This window comes from Erpetoichthys calabaricus, chromosome 7 (genome assembly GCF_900747795.2).
Source record: "Erpetoichthys calabaricus chromosome 7, fErpCal1.3, whole genome shotgun sequence".
Classification (NCBI taxonomy): domain Eukaryota; kingdom Metazoa; phylum Chordata; class Cladistia; order Polypteriformes; family Polypteridae; genus Erpetoichthys; species Erpetoichthys calabaricus.
Genome location: NC_041400.2, coordinates 32739164 through 32759834, shown reverse-complemented (window position 1 = coordinate 32759834; position 20671 = coordinate 32739164). Strand labels below are relative to the sequence as shown.

The window sequence follows — 20671 nt, the reverse complement described above, 5'->3', positions numbered from 1 at the left end:
CTCCATCACGGGGGTTGCGTTCCAGAGCCACCCGCGAAATAAGAAAATCCGCGAAGTAGAAACCATATGTTTATATGGTTATTTTTATATTGTCATGCTTGGGTCACAGATTTGCGCAGAAACACAGGAGGTTGTAGAGAGACAGGAACGTTATTCAAACACTGCAAACAAACATTTGTCTCTTTTTCAAAAGTTTAAACTGTGCTCCATGACAAGACAGAGATTAAAAGAATGCAAACATATCTTCCTCTTCAAAGGAGCAAACAAATCAATAGGGCTGTTTGGCTTAAGTATGCGAAGCACCGCGGCACAAAGCTGTTGAAGGCGGCAGCTCACACCCCCTCCGTCAGGAGCAGAGAGAGAGAGAGAGAGAGAGAGAGAGATAAAAAAATCAACACGTGCCCTTCGTGCTTTTAAGTATGCGAAGCACTGTGCAGCATGTCGTTTCAGGAAGCAGCTGCACAAAAGATAGCAACAAGATAATCTTTCAGCATTTTTAGACGAGCCTGTATCATCTAGGTGTGTGAACAGCCCCCCTGCTCAATCCCCCTACGTCAGGATAAGAGAAAGTCAGTGCAAGAGACAGAGAAAAGTAAGCCAGGTAGCTTCTCAGCCATCTGCCAATAGCGTCCCTTGTATGAAATCAACTGGGCAAACCAACTGAGGAAGCATGTACCAGAAATTAAAAGACCCATTGTCCGCAGAAACCCGCGAAGCAGCGAAAAATCTGCGATATATATTTAAATATGCTTACATATAAAATCCGCGATGGAGTGAAGCTGCGAAAGGCGAAGCGCGATATAGCGAGGGATTACTGTATTTAAAATATCTGATGGAATAATATTACGGGAAAAAAGCTAGAAAATGTTATCTAATCAGAAGTAAAAATCCATCCATATTGCTGTCCAAAGCTTTTTTAGAACTTTGTAAAAATGTCTATATTGTTAAATAAATAATAATAATACATTTTATTTATACAAGGCGCCTTTCTGAGAACTCAAGGGCACCAAACAAAAAATAAATAAATACATAAATAAAAGACACAATTATAAACAACTTAAAACATCAGAAAATCTAAAAATTAAAACCAAACAAAACCACTATAATCAGGAGGAAAAAGAAAAAGCCATTTTAAACAGATGTGTTTTAAGTTTACATTTGAAGGATGAATATGATTTGATATTTCGGAGATCTGCAGGTAATGAATTCCAGAGCTTGGGAGCAGAACGGCTGAAAGCTCTGCTCCCCATGGTGGTTAGACGGGCGGTCAGATGGGTGGAGGAAGAGTATCTAAGGTTACGGGATGGAATGGCAACATGAAGAAGGTCAGACAGATATGGAGGGGCGAGGTTATGGATGGCCTTAAATGTTAATATCAATACGAAACTTGATCGGGAGCCAATGAAGCTGCTGCAAGACCGGAGTAATATGGTGAATAGATGGGGTTCGAGTGATGATACGTGCTGCAGAATTCTGGACTAACTGAAGCTTATGAAGACATTTATTAGGGAGACCAAAGAGGAGTGAATTGCAGTAGTCCAGCCGAGAAGTGACAAGACTATGAACAAGAATGGCAGTGTTATGAGGAGTGAGGGAGGGGCAAATGCGATTAATATTACGTAGGTGGAAGTAAGCAGACCGGGTGATTTTATTAATGTGTCATTGGAAAGATAGAGTACTGTCGAGGATGACACCCAGACTCTTGACCTGAGATGATGGGGAAACAACAGAGTTATCAATAATAAGAGAAAGATTATTGGTTTTGGATAATGATGATTTTGAACCAATGAGGAGAACCTCAGTTTTGTCACTCTTTAATTTAAGAAAATTCAAAGAAAACCACGATTTAATTTCAGAAATGCAGTCAATAAGCGAGGGTGGTAGAAAAGAGGAGGTGGGTTTACCAGCAAGGTAGAGCTGGGTGTCATCAGCACAACAGTGAAAATTAATGTTATATTTGCAAAAAATATTGCCAAGGGGAAGAAGGTAAATAATAAAAAGAAGATTAGTAGAAGAAATAAGTAGCCACGGCTTCTACTAACCTGTAAGATGCTTCAGTACCTGTTGAAAGACTTCTTCATATCAGGCTATTCAGTTTCATAGCTCTCTCTAGATGGGTTAGAGATGGTTTTGAAGTTGAATTTTCTATGATGGTAATAATTGCATGCTTAACTTATCTCTCTATTAAAAAAAAATCTTGGGAGAGAGACTAGGGAGATGAGATGTGATCTTCTTGGAAGACAATTTGACGTCCCACAAGAGACACTTTAATGTCACGCAAAGACAATTTGACGTCCCGCGAGAGACACTTTAATGTCACACGAAACAAGGCAGTGAGACAAACATTTAAAACAAGTTCACAGACATCTAACCAAGCAGTTGCTAGAATGCTTTTGGCAGACTGACATCATGTGCTCCCAGCTCTTAAAACAGCGACAAGCAGAACACGCAGCTTGTCAGCAGCAGTAGCAGCAGGAAGCCAGCAGATGATCCGACCGCTTCTCCTTAGTGTGCGTTCAGCCCCCCCTTCAAAATACAAGCGGCAGAAACACGAAGTGACAAAAGGACAGCTGCTGTACAGGCTTTGAAATGATCGACGCAAAACACGACAAGCAGAAAATGCAGCTCGCCAACAGCAACAAGCCAGCAGATGATCCAACCACTTCTCCTTTGCGTGTGTTCAGCCCCACCCCCCCACTCCCTTCACAACGCGAGTGGCAGAGACACGAAGTGGCAAAAGGACAGCTGCTGTACAGGCTTTAAAAAGATCGACGTGCAGCGCGACAAAAAGAACACGCAGCTCGCCAGCAGCAGAAGATCCAACGGCATCTCCTTAGCATGCATTCAGCTGCCCTCCCCCTTCACAACACGAGCAGCGTTATACGTCCTGTGAGAAAGATTTAACCACGCCCGGGGCCGGAAATAAAAGACAAGGATTGTTTTTACAAAAGTTTTAAGGTATGTAACAATTCCCATGAAAATAACAATCTCTTTAAGTTGTATATCTGGTAAGCCAAACCTATGGGTGGGCGAGCAAAGCGAGCAGGGCTCGGAGCCCTCACGTCATAATTACTGTAATTTAATACAATTAATAAATAAAAACAGTTATAGGAATTATAACACAAAAACGATTATTCTGACTCATTATGTCTTACTGAGGACTTGTTGGGAGCCACAGATAACAATGAACAACAGTACCTGACCCGAATGTAGGAACAATGCCTGGGCACGTTCTTCTGGATGCAAAGACTTGAATCTTTCATAACATCCCAAAATTTTGTTGCATAGTTGTTTTAAGTGGTTTGTGCCATAAAGTAAAAAGCACATTCCAATCTGAAAGGGCATAATCTTCTTGGGGAAAAAAAAAGATCAAAACAGGAGCATTACCAATAACCAACTAAAACAAATGAAAACAAAGTCAAAAGCAAAATTAAAATATTAAAACATACCAGCTTTTATTGCCGCTTGTTTAGAAGTTGACAGTGCAAGACAAAAAGCAAATATAAATAGTTAAACTGTGTACATAACATTTGCAGAAAGTTAAAAAACGAACATTAAAACAATAACTGCTTAATATATATTTATAATAAATAGTTTTTGCATTCTGTATTTACAGGTTTACACATTAGGCACATTTGAATATTAATTCATAAAAGCAGAGTACTGCAAATAAATGGACCATATACTCTGCTAATGCAAAATAAATGACCATATGCCTGGTTGCATTTCTTTCATTCTTTATCCCCCCCCCCCCAAGAAAAAATATTAAGCAAACTCAGTTTTATAACAATCTACTGTGAACAGAGAATATATGTACAGTATTTTAGGTAGGCAAAGCAAAATTAAAATTCCACATCATAGAGGTTTTCAAAAATATACATTTGTTATACATGAAGAATAAAAATTACAATCTGATACAAAAACACTGAAAAAACATGATACATTAAATGTTCATATTCTTGTCAATTTATGTTTGTGTATTCATAACCTTTTTGACTATAAACAGTGCCATTTCATTAACCACTGCATCTCATACAAGCACAGAACAATTAATGAGAATATTTACATTTAGTGATAATGGTGTTAGTGGCTTTAAACCAAAAAAAAATGCTTTAATTTTTTATATCAGAATCATTTAATGGATAAAGGGATATGATGTTTGTAAGATTTGCTGTGAACTACAGTAAGAATCGTTACTGTGCATCCTAAATTTTTTATTATCTTTAAAGTCTGGTCTATGAATGATTCAAAAGGCATTACATAAACGTTTTAAATGACAGTCTAAATCAAACAGATACTAATGTCCTGATTGTTCGTAATTTGAAACTAACTTGCTTTTAACAAAAATAAGGTTTGAATCATTTTACTTAAAAACGTACATTTCAAATAAAGTATAATTAACTACTCTGGTTTTACTTTCTTCTCATCCAGTTTTGGACAAATTGCTAGTACGAATTTTGAGTATTAAATTGTACTCATGGGGTTTTCAACCAGCAGAGTCAGCATCTTTATGAAGGAGAACAATCTAATGGGAAGGAACCAAACAGAGGTGTAGCAACCATGTTTTAAAAGGCAGCAGGTACTACAAAAACAAGTCACCAAACCAGACAATACACATACACAGCATACTATAAGGCCAGGTATTCAGGGGGTGGGGTATGGTATATGATGAAGAATCAGTCAATGTCTACCTCAAGCTATTAGCTTTGTCCATTTGTCTGGCTGCTCTTAAAGCAACAAAACTTCATTAAATATTTGGAAGCAACTTACAAGCAGAAAGTATGGGAAGATAAAAACTATGATTACAAAATTGGTTTTGTGCATAGTTGCTAAATATCAAGACCTTTACAAAAATATTCAATCTAACTGACATAAAAAAAATAGGTGCGGCTGAGGTAGCAGGAAAGACTGCAAGCTGGGGGCTATAATATACTCTCTTGTCTTTAAGAAAAAGGTAACAAGTTACATATTTTCTTACCTTCGCTCGGCAGAAATAATATTTGTTAAAAATCTATGCATTGTAAAGTATAAAAAAAGCATATTAGATATAGTTCGCCTAAACATTTCAATATGAAAGTCTTTCAAAAATAGTTTGGTCAGAATATTAGCTCTTTCAACAAAACAAAATAAAAATAAATAAATAAACTGGTCTTTCACATATTTAAAAATACAAAACACACTCACACCTCATTAGTACATCTCATAACTAAAAACATTGCTAAATATTTAGAGATATAATCAAGATGCTGGTGTCTCTGTACTTTTAAATAATTTAAAAAAAAAAATCATCAAGTCATTTCCCCACAAGAAAGCAATTTAAAGAATAAACATCTTGTCCATCTATCACTTCAGGTGTGTATATGCATATTGCACAGACATGGATATCTAACTGACGTTAAAATATGCTGTTTGTCTCTTTTAAGACTGAAGTCTGTACGCTCCTTTGTTTCTGAAATTCCACCCACCCATATCGTTTTCTGAACCCACTTTTTTCTTTAGCATTCCAGTTGTAATGACAGAGGCAGTCAACAATTCAGTCATTTGCCAGTCACTCCCATTCATAGCAAGGCCCACTCACAGACATCAGGAAATTTAGCGTCACCAATTAGTTTAGCATTTACAAATAAATTTTAGGTGTGGGGAATGGCTTTGGAGACTCCACATCCAATTTGGAAGATCTGCTTTATACATAAACGATGTGTGAGTGCATATGTTATATTTATTAGTTTTACGCACATAGATGTACAGGTGCAATTCAATGCACAGGTTTGGCATTCCGAGCTAGACTACTTATTCTCTTAATCTGTAACTAGCTGAAACAAAACATTTATCATCAGTTTAGTAAACAAGTTACTGACAAAGATAAAACAACAAATGGATAAAAAATGCAGACCTTCAGAGCCTACTTATGAAACAAATTATTAGGATCACTACGGTACTTTTAATGTACAAGTAGTGAAATTTTTAGATGAAAAATACCATTTTGAAATACACTTTTTTACTATATATGTCTTCTATGAATAGCACTTTCTAATTTTATATGAATTAAATCTATCCTATATAAAATACCACATATTATATACACATACACACCTATATATTACAATATATTATGTGTACGTGTATTCACTTATGTATGCAATTTGTTATCCTTTAGTAACATTGCAGCTTTTAGCCTTCAGTTGATTTTTTTGGTTAGATTATCAACAGCTACTCCAGACAAATGTCAGTTTAGTTCGCCTTAGAAAACTGTCTTTTTCCCTCTGATTTCACTGGTCACGATTACCTGACTGCTATGGAATGTTCATCTACCATTAAGTGCACAAACCCTGCAAATCACTGCATAAACATACTACTGTCTTTTACAATAACTTTTGTAGCATTAAAATAACATAATACCAATCATAAAAATAGAATATACAGCTCAAAAAAATTACGATGACCTTCCACCTACAGCCAACAAACAACTGTCAACCCAAAAGACACTTTCATCAGTAAAAAGGTGAAGAATACATTCTCTGTCTTGTCTTGTCTTGTCTCTAGATGTAAACTGTGAAGGTTAGTTTTCTTTTTCTTTTTAAGAAAACAAAAATGTAGACTGCATTTTCCACCGGGATATTCTCAAACACTGCTGTCCTGCAGCAGGGGCTCAATGTCTTCATCGCTGCCTGGAAGCGGGTTGTTGCTCTGACTCGTAACCACACTGCCACTGTGTCTTCTAGTGTTACAAGTCTTCACTGTAAGATGGTTATGTTCAGGAATAAATAAGGCAACCAAGAAAGCAAGAAGGACGGCACAAGCACCAAACAGGAATGGGGGACCAGGAATAATTGAACTCTGGGAGGGAAAAAAATGCACACACATATTTAGCTGTAAGCACCTGGTAAAAGGCATTTTAATATAACTACAACAGCTTACTTGGTGGACAGTATGAAAATAAATATTAGGATGCAGTCAAAGAAATTTTTCATCAGCTGATAAATCATTTTAGTTTTAGAAAAATGAGATTAAAGTAGACATTGTCAAAATAATGTCAAGATAAAGGCAGCAACATTTGTCATTGAATGAAATCCTTATGGGCAAATTCAAAGTATGAATTTGAAACAACTAGAAATAATTTGCATTGCCTGAAATGATGATTAGCTACGCTGCTGTTTCTTGTACTTATTTATTAAAATATATATGCCATATGTACACACCATAAATAATATATCCTTGTAATGTTTACATGTAGCCAAACTTGGTGGTCTACTTATGCATAAGTTAAAGGTCACCAAAGAGAAATACTACAATCTGTTATATTACCACACAAGAAAAAAGGAAACTGAACTCTTAGGTAAGAGCACAACTCAGTATAACTCACTTTAAATCACTGATCCTATCTGTGCAAAGTGATAACATATTTAAAAATGTGGAAAAGGCCCAAGCACAAAATAATACCAGTTTCCATTTTTGGAATATTTATTTATAGAATCTTTTTGTATCAAACAACTGCCAAATCATTACATAGAGTTTTATAGAGAACAACTGGTTAAACCTTCTGTTGTTGCAGCCCTGGCAGGCTAATTGAATTACAGTAATCCCTCGCTATATCGCGCTTTGCCTTTCGCGGCTTCACTCCATCGCGGATTTTATATGTAAGCATATTTAAATATATATCGCGGATTTTTTGCTGGTTCGCGGATTTCTGCGGACAATGGGTCTTTTAATTTCTGGTACATGCTTCCTCAGTTGGTTTGCCCAGTTGATTTCATACAAGGGACGCTATTGGCAGATGGCTGAGAAGCTACCCAGCTTACTTTTCTCTCTCTCTTGCGCTGACTTTCTCTGATCCTGACATAGGGGGATTGAGCAGGGGGGCTGTTCGCACACCTAGACGATACGGACGCTCGTCTAAAAATGCTGAAAGATTATCTTCACGTTGCTATCTTTTGTGCAGCTGCTTCCTGAAACGACATGCTGCAGGGTGCTTCGCATACTTAAAAGCTCGAAGGGCACATATTGATTTTTGATTGAAAAACAAACTCTGTCTCTCTCTATCTCTCTCTCTTTGTCTGCTCCTGACGGAGGGGGTGTGAGCTGCCGCCTTCAACAGCTTTGTGACGCAGTGCTTCGCACTGCTTTTCTCTCTATCTCTGTGACAGTCACTGCTCCTGACACGCACTCCTTTGAAGAGGAAGATATGTTTGCATTCTTTTAATTGTGAGACGGAACTGTCATCTGTCTTGTCATGGAGCACAGTTTAAACTTTTGAAAAAGAGACAAATGTTTGTTTGCAGTGTTTGAATAACGTTCCTGTCTCTCTACAACCTCCTGTGTTTCTGCGCAAATCTGTGACACAAGCATGACAATATAAAAATAACCATATAAACATATGGTTTCTACTTCGCGGATTTTCTTATTTCGCGGGTGGCTCTGGAACGCAACCCCCGCGATGGAGGAGGGATTACTGTACTTGTCCAAAATGTTAGTCAACTCAACAAGGACCCAATATGGGCTCTGAATAAAAAAAAAAGAATCAAGTGAAAAAAGTGGGTGACTTCCAACTAGGGTGCAAGTATGTGGATATGCAACAGGGTGTATTTTGAACTGTACATAAACAGACTTTTTGCCACTCTAGCAGAACAAAAAATAAGTTTATTATTTTCTTTCTTTCTTTTTTTTTTAAATATAATAAATGCTGTAGTGCATATCATTGGGTACAACACATGAGATAGATCAGCATCATGTATATTAAGACTGTAATACGGAAACATTTAGTTGAGGAATGAATGAGGAATTGACCTAAAAGCATCTTCTTTCAAAGGCAATTTGCACCAATAAATGTCTTTTTGAAAATTCAATAGGCCACGTATATAATATGTTGCAAGAAACACTGTCACTGTGTATGGACTTCTATATTTATATATTTTTTATGAGGAAGTTACATGTCCATGTCAAATTTTACCACAGTAATATAATCTAGGCAAGTACCACCTTGCAAAAAAGATGAAGTGTTCAATCTTGCATCCACTGATAAAAGTAAATGTGTTTAAAAGCAACAATGCATTCATACTGAAAACATTAAGGGTCCTCTAAAAGAAAGCACTTATCAAAAATGAAATGCTTTACAGAATAAAGAAAAACACCATATAAATTATAATTTAAATCACTTAATTCAAAAGCACAATACATGAATACTAGTAAATGTGTAATGAGTACTAGTAAAAGAATTGAACAAAACCACCTTTCCTATGGAATGAAGTATGCTGCAGTGAAAATAAAATCATTTGCTGTTAAAAATGATATTTTTTCCTAAGTCTTTAAGGCTAGTATGAGATGGAGTGATGCTTTCTACATACCTCATCACTGGGGTATAGCACAGCAGTAGTTTTATCTGTATGTTGATCAGGATCAATCTCATTGAGCTCCACATGGAACAAAAAGAATATGAAGCCATAGAGGGCCGGTCCAAGACCATTACATAAGCCTCTAATTCCTGTGATGATTCCTTGGACAACACCTGTCCAAAACAAAGATATACTTTATAGTTAACAATCAAAATTTATGGTAAAGTAAAACATCTATGTAAGCTGAATCAATTTTAAATCATAATACATAGCTACAGTCTTCTGTTGTGAAGTTATTACAGTTTTAAAAGGTAAAGTTTACACAGTTAAAAATTCAATCAAAAATCAACGTTGACCTGTTTTACATATCATGACTCACAACAATAAAGAACAATTAGATGCACTTTTTAACCAACAGGAAATCATGGAAAAAATTAGTACATAAAGCATCCTGAAAAATCCTTAAATGCTTCTAAAATATTATTTCTTGCATAGAAATTTCTTCAGAGGTAAAGCAGCCACATACACTGTAACACATATGCTAAGGCTTAGTCCACACGAACAAAGATAGATTTTAAAACACTGTTCTTACTTTAAAAGTAAAGTAAATTGAAATGGTAACAACTGCTTTTAAAGGAGTCAAATAAGTATAAAGTTGAAAGCAAAACATTGAATATTTATGTTTCAATGTGGACAAATAAAAAAAAAATTGTCTTTTCAAATTTATCTGTGTTAGTATAGACTAGGTCTAAGAATGACACTAATATATTTGTAACTATTTTCTATTTGTAATTTAGAAACATAACATATGAATTTAAGAAAATCTATGTATAGTAAATGTGAATTTTAAATATTGTGCATGAAATGGGACTAGTAATAATGAAAAGTATCATTCTAAAAATTTAAGATAACCTTATGGTATGATTCATTACAATGGCACATTTATAAGGACCAACAATAACTGTTCTTAGCAAACAATAGACCAAAGAAATATACTCTTTGTAAGGTCTGCTGAATATTACATTTTTATTAACAAAATTATAACATAAAAGCTTCTGAAAGTCCCCTTTGTGTGTGCCTTCCTTGCATCTCACATGCACAATAATAAAATCTACCCTGTAATAGTTTGTATTAAAAGTTAGTATTTACAGTATGATCATCCAGTTATAATTATTAATAATTCTCCATTCATCATAGTAACACATACTTTCCTATACTTATTCAGTAACATTATTCAGCATGAATATTTTATAATAGATACATTTTAAACTGAAAATGTGTATCAACGAAGTGGTTCTCAAGTTCAGTCTCAGGAGGTACTATGGCTGGACTAAGTGGCCTCCTCAAAGTTACTCAGGGACTCAGAGGCGAGAACTTCCGATGTACAGTCCAGTGCATACTCACTACACCACAGTGTCTACACATCAATTAAAACCTCTAGCCTTTGTAATAGTAATGAGAATTAATCTTTTTCTGCATTTTTCTAGTCAATTAATGTTCCAACAAGTTGCTATAACCAAAATATAGAATCCCTATGTGCTTAAAGCAAACAATAGGGAAAAAGCAGCTCCCATGACATACATGTACTGTAACATGACAGAGTGTGTACTAATCAGTGTTTGCGTCAGATGGACAAATACGAGTCAAATACACATTGTGTTGAAAAACAATTTAGTTTTCATATTTTTACAGAAGTTAAATAAATGAGCTTGAATGATAAGGTATTTAATTCAATTTTAAATATTGCACTTCTAAATCACTACCACTAGGTGGCACAGTGATACTGTTAAATAAAACACCTGGGTGAACACTGGGAAAATAAAATGTTAACAAATGGTAAAAAAAAAAAAAACACTACTCGATACATTGATTGTGAAAACACCTCTATTGTCTTATCATGAAAAATCAACCAAAAATGAATGCTAAAGCAATTACATAAAATTATGAACTAGCAAATTATTGAATCTTGCCACTTTTGCTAAAGAACTGAAATTTTCCTCTGACACTACATTCACATGCTTGTTAGGTTCACAGGAGACTAAATGGGGCCTTGTATGAGTGAGTATGAGTGTTTGAGTGTGTCCTGTGATGGACTGGTACCCCATCCTGGGCTAGTTCATGACTTGCACCTGAAGCTGCTAGAATGAATCTCTCAACCCTTAATTGGACTAAACAGATTGATAAACTACATATATGCACTCTACAAAACCAAAAATTGAATTATAACAAACAATTTCAGTAGAAAAGCCAGTGGCTACACGTTTTTCTTTAAAGGTTAATCAAGATGTGACTTGAGTATAGTCTATAAATAGGTGGAGTGGTGGCTCTGAGGCTAGGGACCTATACTGGCAATCGGAAGGTTGCTGGTTCGAATCCCGTAAAATGTCAAAAGGGACTCTGCTATGTTGGGCCCTTGAGCAAGACCCTTAACCTGCAATTGCTAAGAGCTTTGAGTAGTGAGAAAAGCACTATATAAATACAAAGAATTATTATTAAAGAATTATTATGTTCCACTATCAAAGCTGTGGAAGCACATCTAATGGATTTCTAGAAAACTGGGAGATAGGCTGAGGCAAAAAATAAAGAATTAAAGATGCATATAGTAAAAAAGTGTTATTTATAATGCTGTATTACTGTAAAATATACAACTCTAATAAAAAGCATCCTTTTCCATAATTAAAATGTCCGCTCCAACGAGAAAGAGGACATATAGTATGAAATTTCTGCACATCCTTGAGTCTTCTACAATGACACAGCTAGAGTGTACAGTGATCCCTCGCTATATCGCGCTTCGCCTTTCGCGGCTTCACTCCATCGCGGATTTTATATGTAAGCATATTTAAATATATATCGCGGATTTTTTGCTGGTTCGCGGATTTCTGCGGACAATGGGTCTTTTAATTTCTGGTACATGCTTCCTCACTTGGTTTGCCCAGTTGATTTCATACAAGGGACGCTATTGGCAGATGGCTGAGATGCTAGATTGCTTACTTTTCTCTTGTGCTGACTTTCTCTGATCCTGACGTATGGGGAAAGAGCAGGGGGGCTGTTTGCACACCTACACGATACGGACGCTCGTCTAAAAATGCTGAAAGATTATCTTCACGTTGCTATCTTTTGTGCAGCTGCTTCCTGAAACGACATGCTGCACGGTGCTTCGCATACAGCTCGAAGGGCACGTATTGATTTTTGACTGAAAAACAAACTCTGTCTCTCTCTATCTCTCTCTCTCTCTGCTCCTGACAGAGGGGGTGTGAGCTGCAGCCTTCAACAGCTTTGTGCCGCGGTGCTTCGCATACTTAAAAGCCAAACAGCCCTATTGATTTGTTTGCTAGAGATTGTTTTCTCTATCTATGTGACATTCTGTGCTCCTGACACGCACTCCTTTGAAGAGGAAGATATGTTTGCATTCTTTTAATTGTGAGACAGAACTGTCATCTCTGTCTTGTCATGGAGCACAGTTTAAACTTTTGAAAAAGAGACAAATGTTTGTTTGCAGTGTTTGAATAACGTTCTTGTCTCTCTACAACCTCCTGTGTTTCTGCGCAAATCTGTGACCCAAGCATGACAATATAAAAATAACCATATAAACATATGGTTTCTACTTCGCGGATTTTCTTATTTCGCGGGTGGCTCTGGAACGCAACCCCCGCGATGGAGGAGGGATTACTGTAGCTGCAACTACAATATCAATTGTAAAAGTAAAATATATATACTGTATATTCATTAAAAGTAAATTCTGCTGTAACCATAATACAGTAATGATTGTAATCGTATACAGTTCTGATATAAAGAGTTGTTTTTTTTGTTTTTTTTAATTTGAAGGTTAGGTTAGAATAGATTCTGCATGCTCTAAACAAACTTCCATTTATAAATGAAGAAAACTGTGCTAGAAGAATAAAAATTCAGTCTCCTTAATTAAATGTTAGCCACTTATATGATCATTCTATTTCATCGCTCCCCATCATAATTTTCACTGCAATATTTGGAAGAACAATCTTTCTTTCTCAATAAAGGTGACTTATCTGTTTCATTCCTAATTCAATTAATTCCTGCAGCAGCACTAAAATAAGTATGTTTCAGAAATGCTCACTACAGTATTGCTGCAAGGCCATATCCAGACAAAAGGCAACTCCTAAAATCAGTATTCAGTTTAAAATGTCACATTATTTTATATTTATAGTATAGTTTTTAACATTTCATTTGTAGAATCTATGTTCTTTTAAAAGTATGTTAAGCAATAAACTGGGAGTATGATACAGTTTATTATAATATTTCTCAAAAAATACATAAAAAGAAGGTTTGTTAACTACACACCTTGCTGATCAGATTCTGCACTTCGGGAGACTAAAGCACTTACAGCCGGAAACGTTATACTTGACATTGCTGCTACTGCTCCTGCTGCCCACATCATCCTGAAGAATAGAAGCAATTTAGTTAGACACAAGATATGCAAAAAGTTGCCAGATTTTTGGCTTCTAAAACATTTCTAAAACAATTCTAATGCATGAATTCCTTTATTAGTTTCACTCTAAATCAAAAAAATACAATTGTTTATGGTTTCCATACAATGAAATGCATGCATAAAGAACTAAAACAGCACCTGTTTTGAACCATACGTACACTTAACAATATACCAACTCAGACATTTAGTAAGTTAAGAACATTTGGAGCAAATTACTCTCCAACTGTCCTGAAATTAAAACACTAAGTAAACAATATGACTATGCACAAAAGCAAAATCATCTGTGAAAAAAAGTAGATATTAAGCAGACAGAGAGCACAAATGCTCCACTTACCATGGTTCTGAGCCAAATCCATACCAGGCCAGCTGGAGCATTTGAAAGCCTAAACCAAGCAGGACTGTATTTTTGTTGCCTATTGACCTCATAAAGATTCTGAGGAATAATGTCTAATGGAAGAAAAAGGAAAATGAAAAACATTTTAGCCATTTCACACACAAGTCGTGTACTTTTTTGAAGGTAAAGCCTTTATCAAAACAAAAAGAAACAAATAACCACTTTTTACCCTTTAGTGTAAGTCTTTTACAGACCAAACCATCACAAACAACTGAAATATGTGATATAAACATGTGGCTGTAAACAAATGGAATAATGTACCAACATAAAAATAATCTGGTAATAGAAGGAATAAAACATGCACATTTTTTTAAAATAGAAAGTACAGTGAGTGTGATGTGGGGGTCATTCCTGCAATGCAGCTGTCCTTTCACATCAATTTATTCAGGGGTTTGGTTCCCCTGAGCTGGTGTTCCCCCAAGCAGAACACAGCATAGTAAAATGTAAATGGACCACAAATAGAACATCCCAATCATCCTATCATATACATTTAACAATCCGAGTCTCCCTAGAAAGAAACACCTGCCCCAGCCCTTTTTGTACAGCATGTCTATGCCATCCACAACAGTCTAATTCCATCAAGATGTGTTAAAAGATGCTACTGAGGCTTTTTTTTGCCCACAGCCATAAGACTACATAATGCCGTCTCCTATTTCACCCATCTTCATCCTTGGCAGTTATAACATACATACTAGCATAGACATAATGTTTATTTATACTACAATTATTGCTTTATTTATTATTCTATGTTGGCGCCGGAGCAAGTGAATTTCTCTTCATAAATCAATTAAGAATGATCTATCTCAGTTTAGTTACGTATATCCTTCTTTCTTTATCTATCCATCATCTATCTTAAATAGTGGCTTTCCTATATATCTATTTCATATTATATAATGCTGATGCCATGGCACTAACAGACCAAAGACGAGCATATTAGGAAGCAGACTTGCAAAGCTAAAAGAGCATTCACTAAAAGTTGCATGGTGTGGTTTTGGAACAGTAAGAAGGTTGATGTCAGAGCATATGAAGTCTCAGCAGGGCTGATATAAGATAAGCTATGATGATGGGAATGCTAGCTGTTTTAGAATTTACAGCTTTCTTAGTCAGTAGCAGAATTTGAAAGATAATATGGGAAAGAGTGGAAATACAGTTTACAAAGGGGTGATGTGTTAATTTCCATTTGGTACAAGTAAGGCAAACTAAAAGAACAAATGGTCGGACTTAATACATCTCTGCTTTCTGATTACCGGTTCGTGCGCATTGTTAGAAGGCATTTAGAGGGCATTTGACACCTGAAAATAATAACAATGCTAATTAATATTCAAAAATAACTAACCTAAGAATAAAGTCTATGATGCAAATTATACTTAAAATGTGAAATTACATAACAAGTTGTAAAAATAAAATACCTGAGCTACAATAGAAAGAATTCCAACAGCCGCTATAAAGGCAGCAATACTGATAGATGTGAATCCAATGACCTGCAGAGAGAACAGGAACATATGACAACATAAAAATTATTAAAAGACTCAAATGAAATACACTAATACAGTACTGAACATTACATAGTATAATATACTATATACAGTAAACTAAAATCCCCTGAAGGTACAGTATACAGAATTTTCCCAATGAATAGTCCCAACATTTTTTGTCTTTTCATGCCAAGTTAAAAGAAGCACAAATAAAATAAAAGCAAAAAATGCACAAAATCTCTTACTACTCAATAATAAAATCTGGTACATTTTTTATATGCCTTATGGGCTGATATAAGGTATATAACATTAACATACTGGTGTAATGGAAAAATAAAAGGGGAGAAAACAACAACATTAATTACCTGTCTTAAATACAGGAAAAAGCTTGAGTACTGTCCTGCCTCTGGTAAGTATGACAGAAATACTGTAATGCATATGAGCAAGACTGTTGAATCCTTCCCAACTTTCTTCAAAGACTAGAGCATTAAATAAATAAAGTCAGTCACAAAAAGTAAGAAATAATGAGCATTAATAAAAATTCTGTAAGAAACATGCATTGCATTAATAGTAAAACAGCTCTGTGAAACCTAAACATATTGTTGCTCCATTTACATGAAGGAACCTCTTCCTATAAAATTGTTTTAAGGAATTTTCGAGTTCTTAGAACAATGTGCTTTAAATTTCAAATAAATATTTAACAACCTGTGAAAAAGCAGAACAAATATGGCAATGAAAGAAGTGAATGTATATTTCTCTGTCATTTTAAAGCTTCTTATAATAATGGTATTATCAAGACATGTGATGCTGTATTTATCTGTACTAAAGTACTTTCACTATATTAAGTCAATTCAAGTAGCCTCTTTCAATTTTTCATTTAATTTTTTAAAAATCATTGACCTCCGCAGATACACAAGCAGAACAAATATGGCAATGAAAGAAGTGAATGTATATTTCTCTGTCATTTTAAAGCTTCTTATAATAATGGTATTATCAAGACATGTGATGCTGTATTTATCTGTACTAAAGTACTTTCACTATATTAAGTCAATTCAAGTAGCCTCTTTCAATTTTTCATTTAATTTTTTAAAAATCATTGACCTCCGCAGATACAGAAGAGTGGTAGTATAGATTTATTGCTATTACTGGTGCTAGCTAGGTAACTAGACAGACAGAACTATATTTGTTCCGAAGAGGAAATTTAGTCTGAATGTGCTTTGCAGGCTTTTGCATCAGTTTCTCTTAGTGAAATATCAAGCTATTAAACATTGTGAGAATGCAAAAAAAGAAAAAAAAAGGTAATTTACTACTCCGAGCTGTCTGCTTCAACCTGTCCTTACCCTTATGTACCTTTTTGTAGTTTTGTTGCTCTGTTTTGTAAAAAACCAAGTGTTCTCCAATTCAGTGCTGTGGGACCCCTGTGGCTAAAGGTTTTTATTCCAACAACTTCTGCTTTTAACTAGATTTCTGTTTTATCATGCAGTTATTTTCTGGTTTCTACAACTGTTGTATAAATCCATAAATTAAAACTGTATTTGTTAACTATTTATAAAAGTTATGCAATATTTTTAGTGTTAGACAGAATTAGCATTCATCATCTTGCTATTTCAAATTGTGCTCTCACATTTTTTAATGTTAAGTTATTTAACCCACTGTTTACTAGTGAGCACAGAGGCAGATACAACACTTGAGGAGTTGTTCCCCTTTAGCATTCAAGTCGTTTGCAACTTTGTTTGTGCTATTCTTTGTGGACTGCCAATATATGGATCTAATGAAGGGAGAAAACCTCATCAAAAAAGTAAATTCAAAAGAAGAAAATGACAAAATGGTCATTTTGAGTATTCAAAGCTACAGCAAATTATACAATACTTTCTAAATTTCAGCTAAATGTAAATTTCAACTGCTGTGACTTTCTGAAAACAGAGTGAGTAAAAGAGGAAAGTTGATTAAACAATAAGATCAATTAAAAAATAGAAATGAATTACTGATTGTGAAACTGAGCACTGTGTCCAAAGCAGATACCTATGGAAACTACCACTGCTTACTAGCTTCTTAATAAAGAAAAATTCCTGCATTTATGTAAACTACATTTTAGCATAGCTTAATTTGTAGTTTTAGTGTTAGCCTTTACTGTGAAATATCATAAGTGCTAGTTTTATTATTTACTTCTTAAATAATATAGCAGTATTGAGTGTATCCTTTATCAGGCAACAGAGCATCTCTCTTGAAACTAATTATGGTGCTTTGTATTTATTTCAGATTTATTTTTAAGATAAATTGATAAGTACATATATTTGCTAAAAACATAGAATTGGCAAATCTTCACTGGAAAAACATGTATGTTCCACATGTTTTTGCATTTTGTCTGCTATTTTTAACAGACTACGATTGAATACATTGAATATAAAATGGAAAAATGGTCTGCATATAACTTTAAAGGTCTATATTTCATTGGGAAGAAAAACACAACACTGGTCCATCTCAGACCAAGAGCAAATCTCTAATTAAATAAAGAGCTCAATTAACTGCAGCAATTGATCCTGAATTAATGAAATGGTAGGAAAAAAAAAAAAAGAGCAGTCATCGAGTATATATGAGGTTTGCAAAAATGTTACTCAGACATTTATATAATCGTGCTTTCTAAGGCCGATATGGCTGGAACATAAAGTTGCAAATAATGTAATAATACATAAAATATGTATTCAGTCTCCTCTTTGTAAGAATCAGACGCAATCTGCATTTCACGTTGAATAATTATAGTCTCTCCTGTATAGCCTTTTAATAACTTTTCTAAAACAATTTTGATACATCCGAAAGAGACTTCTGTACAATTAACATTTAATTTATTGACACCTTTAATTTAATTGTTTTTACTTCATGTGAAATGACATGACAATCTATAGATGATGACACTACTTTAGTTAAGCTTTTTTTTTTTTTTAAATTAGAAACTATTCCAAATTCATCAAATGTATATTACAACACAAACTGAACATCAAGAATACGTCCATGTATAAATTTAAAACAAAGTTGTATACATACACCAAAAGGATCTGCTTGTTCCCATGATATAGGTGCTCCCCATGAAGTAGGGCGCATCTTCTCAGGCAAAGATTCTGGCACAGCCAAGAGAATAAAGCAAATGTCTGCAAGTGCAATAATTGTTGCAACCAGCACCACCAAGTTATCTCCGTAATTGGTAGATAAATAAGCACCAATTGCAGGACTTGTAACTAAACTAGCAGCAAACGTGGCAGAAACCTGAAAGTTAAAAGAACACAATTATTTCAGTGAGTTAAAAGCACACAATTATTTCAGTGAGTTATAGACAGAGGCAGAGTGTGCAAAATGCAGGTAACAGTGCCAGACAGAGCACTAGTACATCGAAAAGACCCACTCACACACACTAACTTATTCAGGATCATTTTAGAATCGCCATCCAACATGTCTTAGGTATATGGGGAAAAAAAACACATGCAGACAGTGAGTATGTGTATGGGTATGCATGTGGACAAGGACTGGAGACAGGTGCTACCAAATGGGCTCTGTGATGCCCTATAATATTGAGTTTGCTAAAATATTGAGTGGTTCACTCTAGATTCATGCTTTCTCAGACATTTGCTGTGTACAGTTTGCACATTCAACCTTTGTCTATGCAAATGTCCTCTGGTAATTTAGATTTGTTCCATATCCCAAACCATAAGTTGTTAGAAAATCATCAACTCGACTGGTTTAAGTGACTGTGAATGTGTACAAGAGAGTGAATATGACCTGTGATGAACTGTACCTTGGCACTGGGATAAGTTCTGGCCTACAATAAAATATTTCATATAGAGTTTATATATATATATTTTTTATATTGGCAGAACTACAGTTGAATCATTTGCATGAGTTTTTTTAAGTTAAATCAAAAGCAGATTGTTGTGTTAGTCAGAAAGTAATTCTCCAATGTACTATGCCAGCAACCTGACTTTTTAAAATCAAACACCTTTTCCACTAGGCAGTATAGCCTTTCCAAAGCATACATGCCTGACAAATATGCTGGTCCAATTCAAATAATTTTGTAAACAGTCAATGTGGAACTAAGCACCTGCACTGGAAACCACAAGAGATTCAACCTTGAGAAAGGTACTTAGGTGGACTGTGTTTATACTGTACAACTGCAAATATCTGTAAAAGTGTAGCTGTAAGCAAACCTGGAATTATGTTTGCAAGGAAGGATACTCCATTTCACACAACTTGACATTTTACATAATAAAATAAACAGATTACTGAGAAAACACAGACAACATCAACATACACACACAACACATACATACAGATATAATTAAATAAAGCTGAAAATAATCATGCTAAAAATGAATGTATTTTTTAACCCATTATAACACTGATTAAAATAAATAATATTTAACACTCTCCAGGGTTTTCTTTTCCAGGTCTGTGATGATTTTTGTCTAACACTGAGATGCTGCAGAATTTTTTAAACATCAAGAAGAATCAATCACAATTCCTAGTTTTTCACCAAGTTTTACAAACTCTGGATCAGAGTCATATTTGCTTTTACGGCTTTGGGTATATATTATGTATTTAAAATTTTCTCCCTAAATCACATAAATCTGATTTTGCTTATTTTACTTAGTGTCTATCTCATTTATAAAAGTGCAAGTTCTATGAAAACTGTTTTAATAAAGATATCAATTTAGTAAATATTTATTTAATAGATTAAGGTATGAGAACATACACTTACAACTACAACAAATTCATTGGCATTTTTTTTTTTTTGCTGATGGATTTGAACTAGAATTACTATAGCAAAACTATTAATTATATTGCCTTTAACTTTTGTTATGAAAACATTTCAAATTCTGCGTATTTGTATACCAGCTGCATTGCTCACTTTAACTACTTTGTTGTTAAGTCCTTTCCTATTTTTAATCCTTCTTTGCAAAATTTTCAATGTTATAACACTTGACATTCAAGAGGCACTATTCAAATGAAAAATAAAATG

General features: G+C 34.7%; 1 protein-coding gene across 1 annotated transcript in view; it reads right to left on the bottom strand.

The window, feature by feature from the left end:
* Positions 1–3430: 3430 nt before the first annotated feature.
* Positions 3431–20671, bottom strand: part of mfsd14ba (major facilitator superfamily domain containing 14Ba) — a 61327-nt gene continuing 44086 nt past the window's right edge. The window contains exons 6-12 of the mRNA XM_028804842.2: positions 18706–18924; positions 16029–16142; positions 15598–15669; positions 14129–14241; positions 13647–13744; positions 9342–9502; positions 3431–6837 (exon numbers count right to left, since the gene is read on the bottom strand). Coding sequence (XP_028660675.1) covers positions 6622–6837; positions 9342–9502; positions 13647–13744; positions 14129–14241; positions 15598–15669; positions 16029–16142; positions 18706–18924 — 993 coding nt within the window. The 3' untranslated portion in view covers positions 3431–6621. The remainder of the gene's footprint in view (positions 6838–9341; positions 9503–13646; positions 13745–14128; positions 14242–15597; positions 15670–16028; positions 16143–18705; positions 18925–20671) is intronic.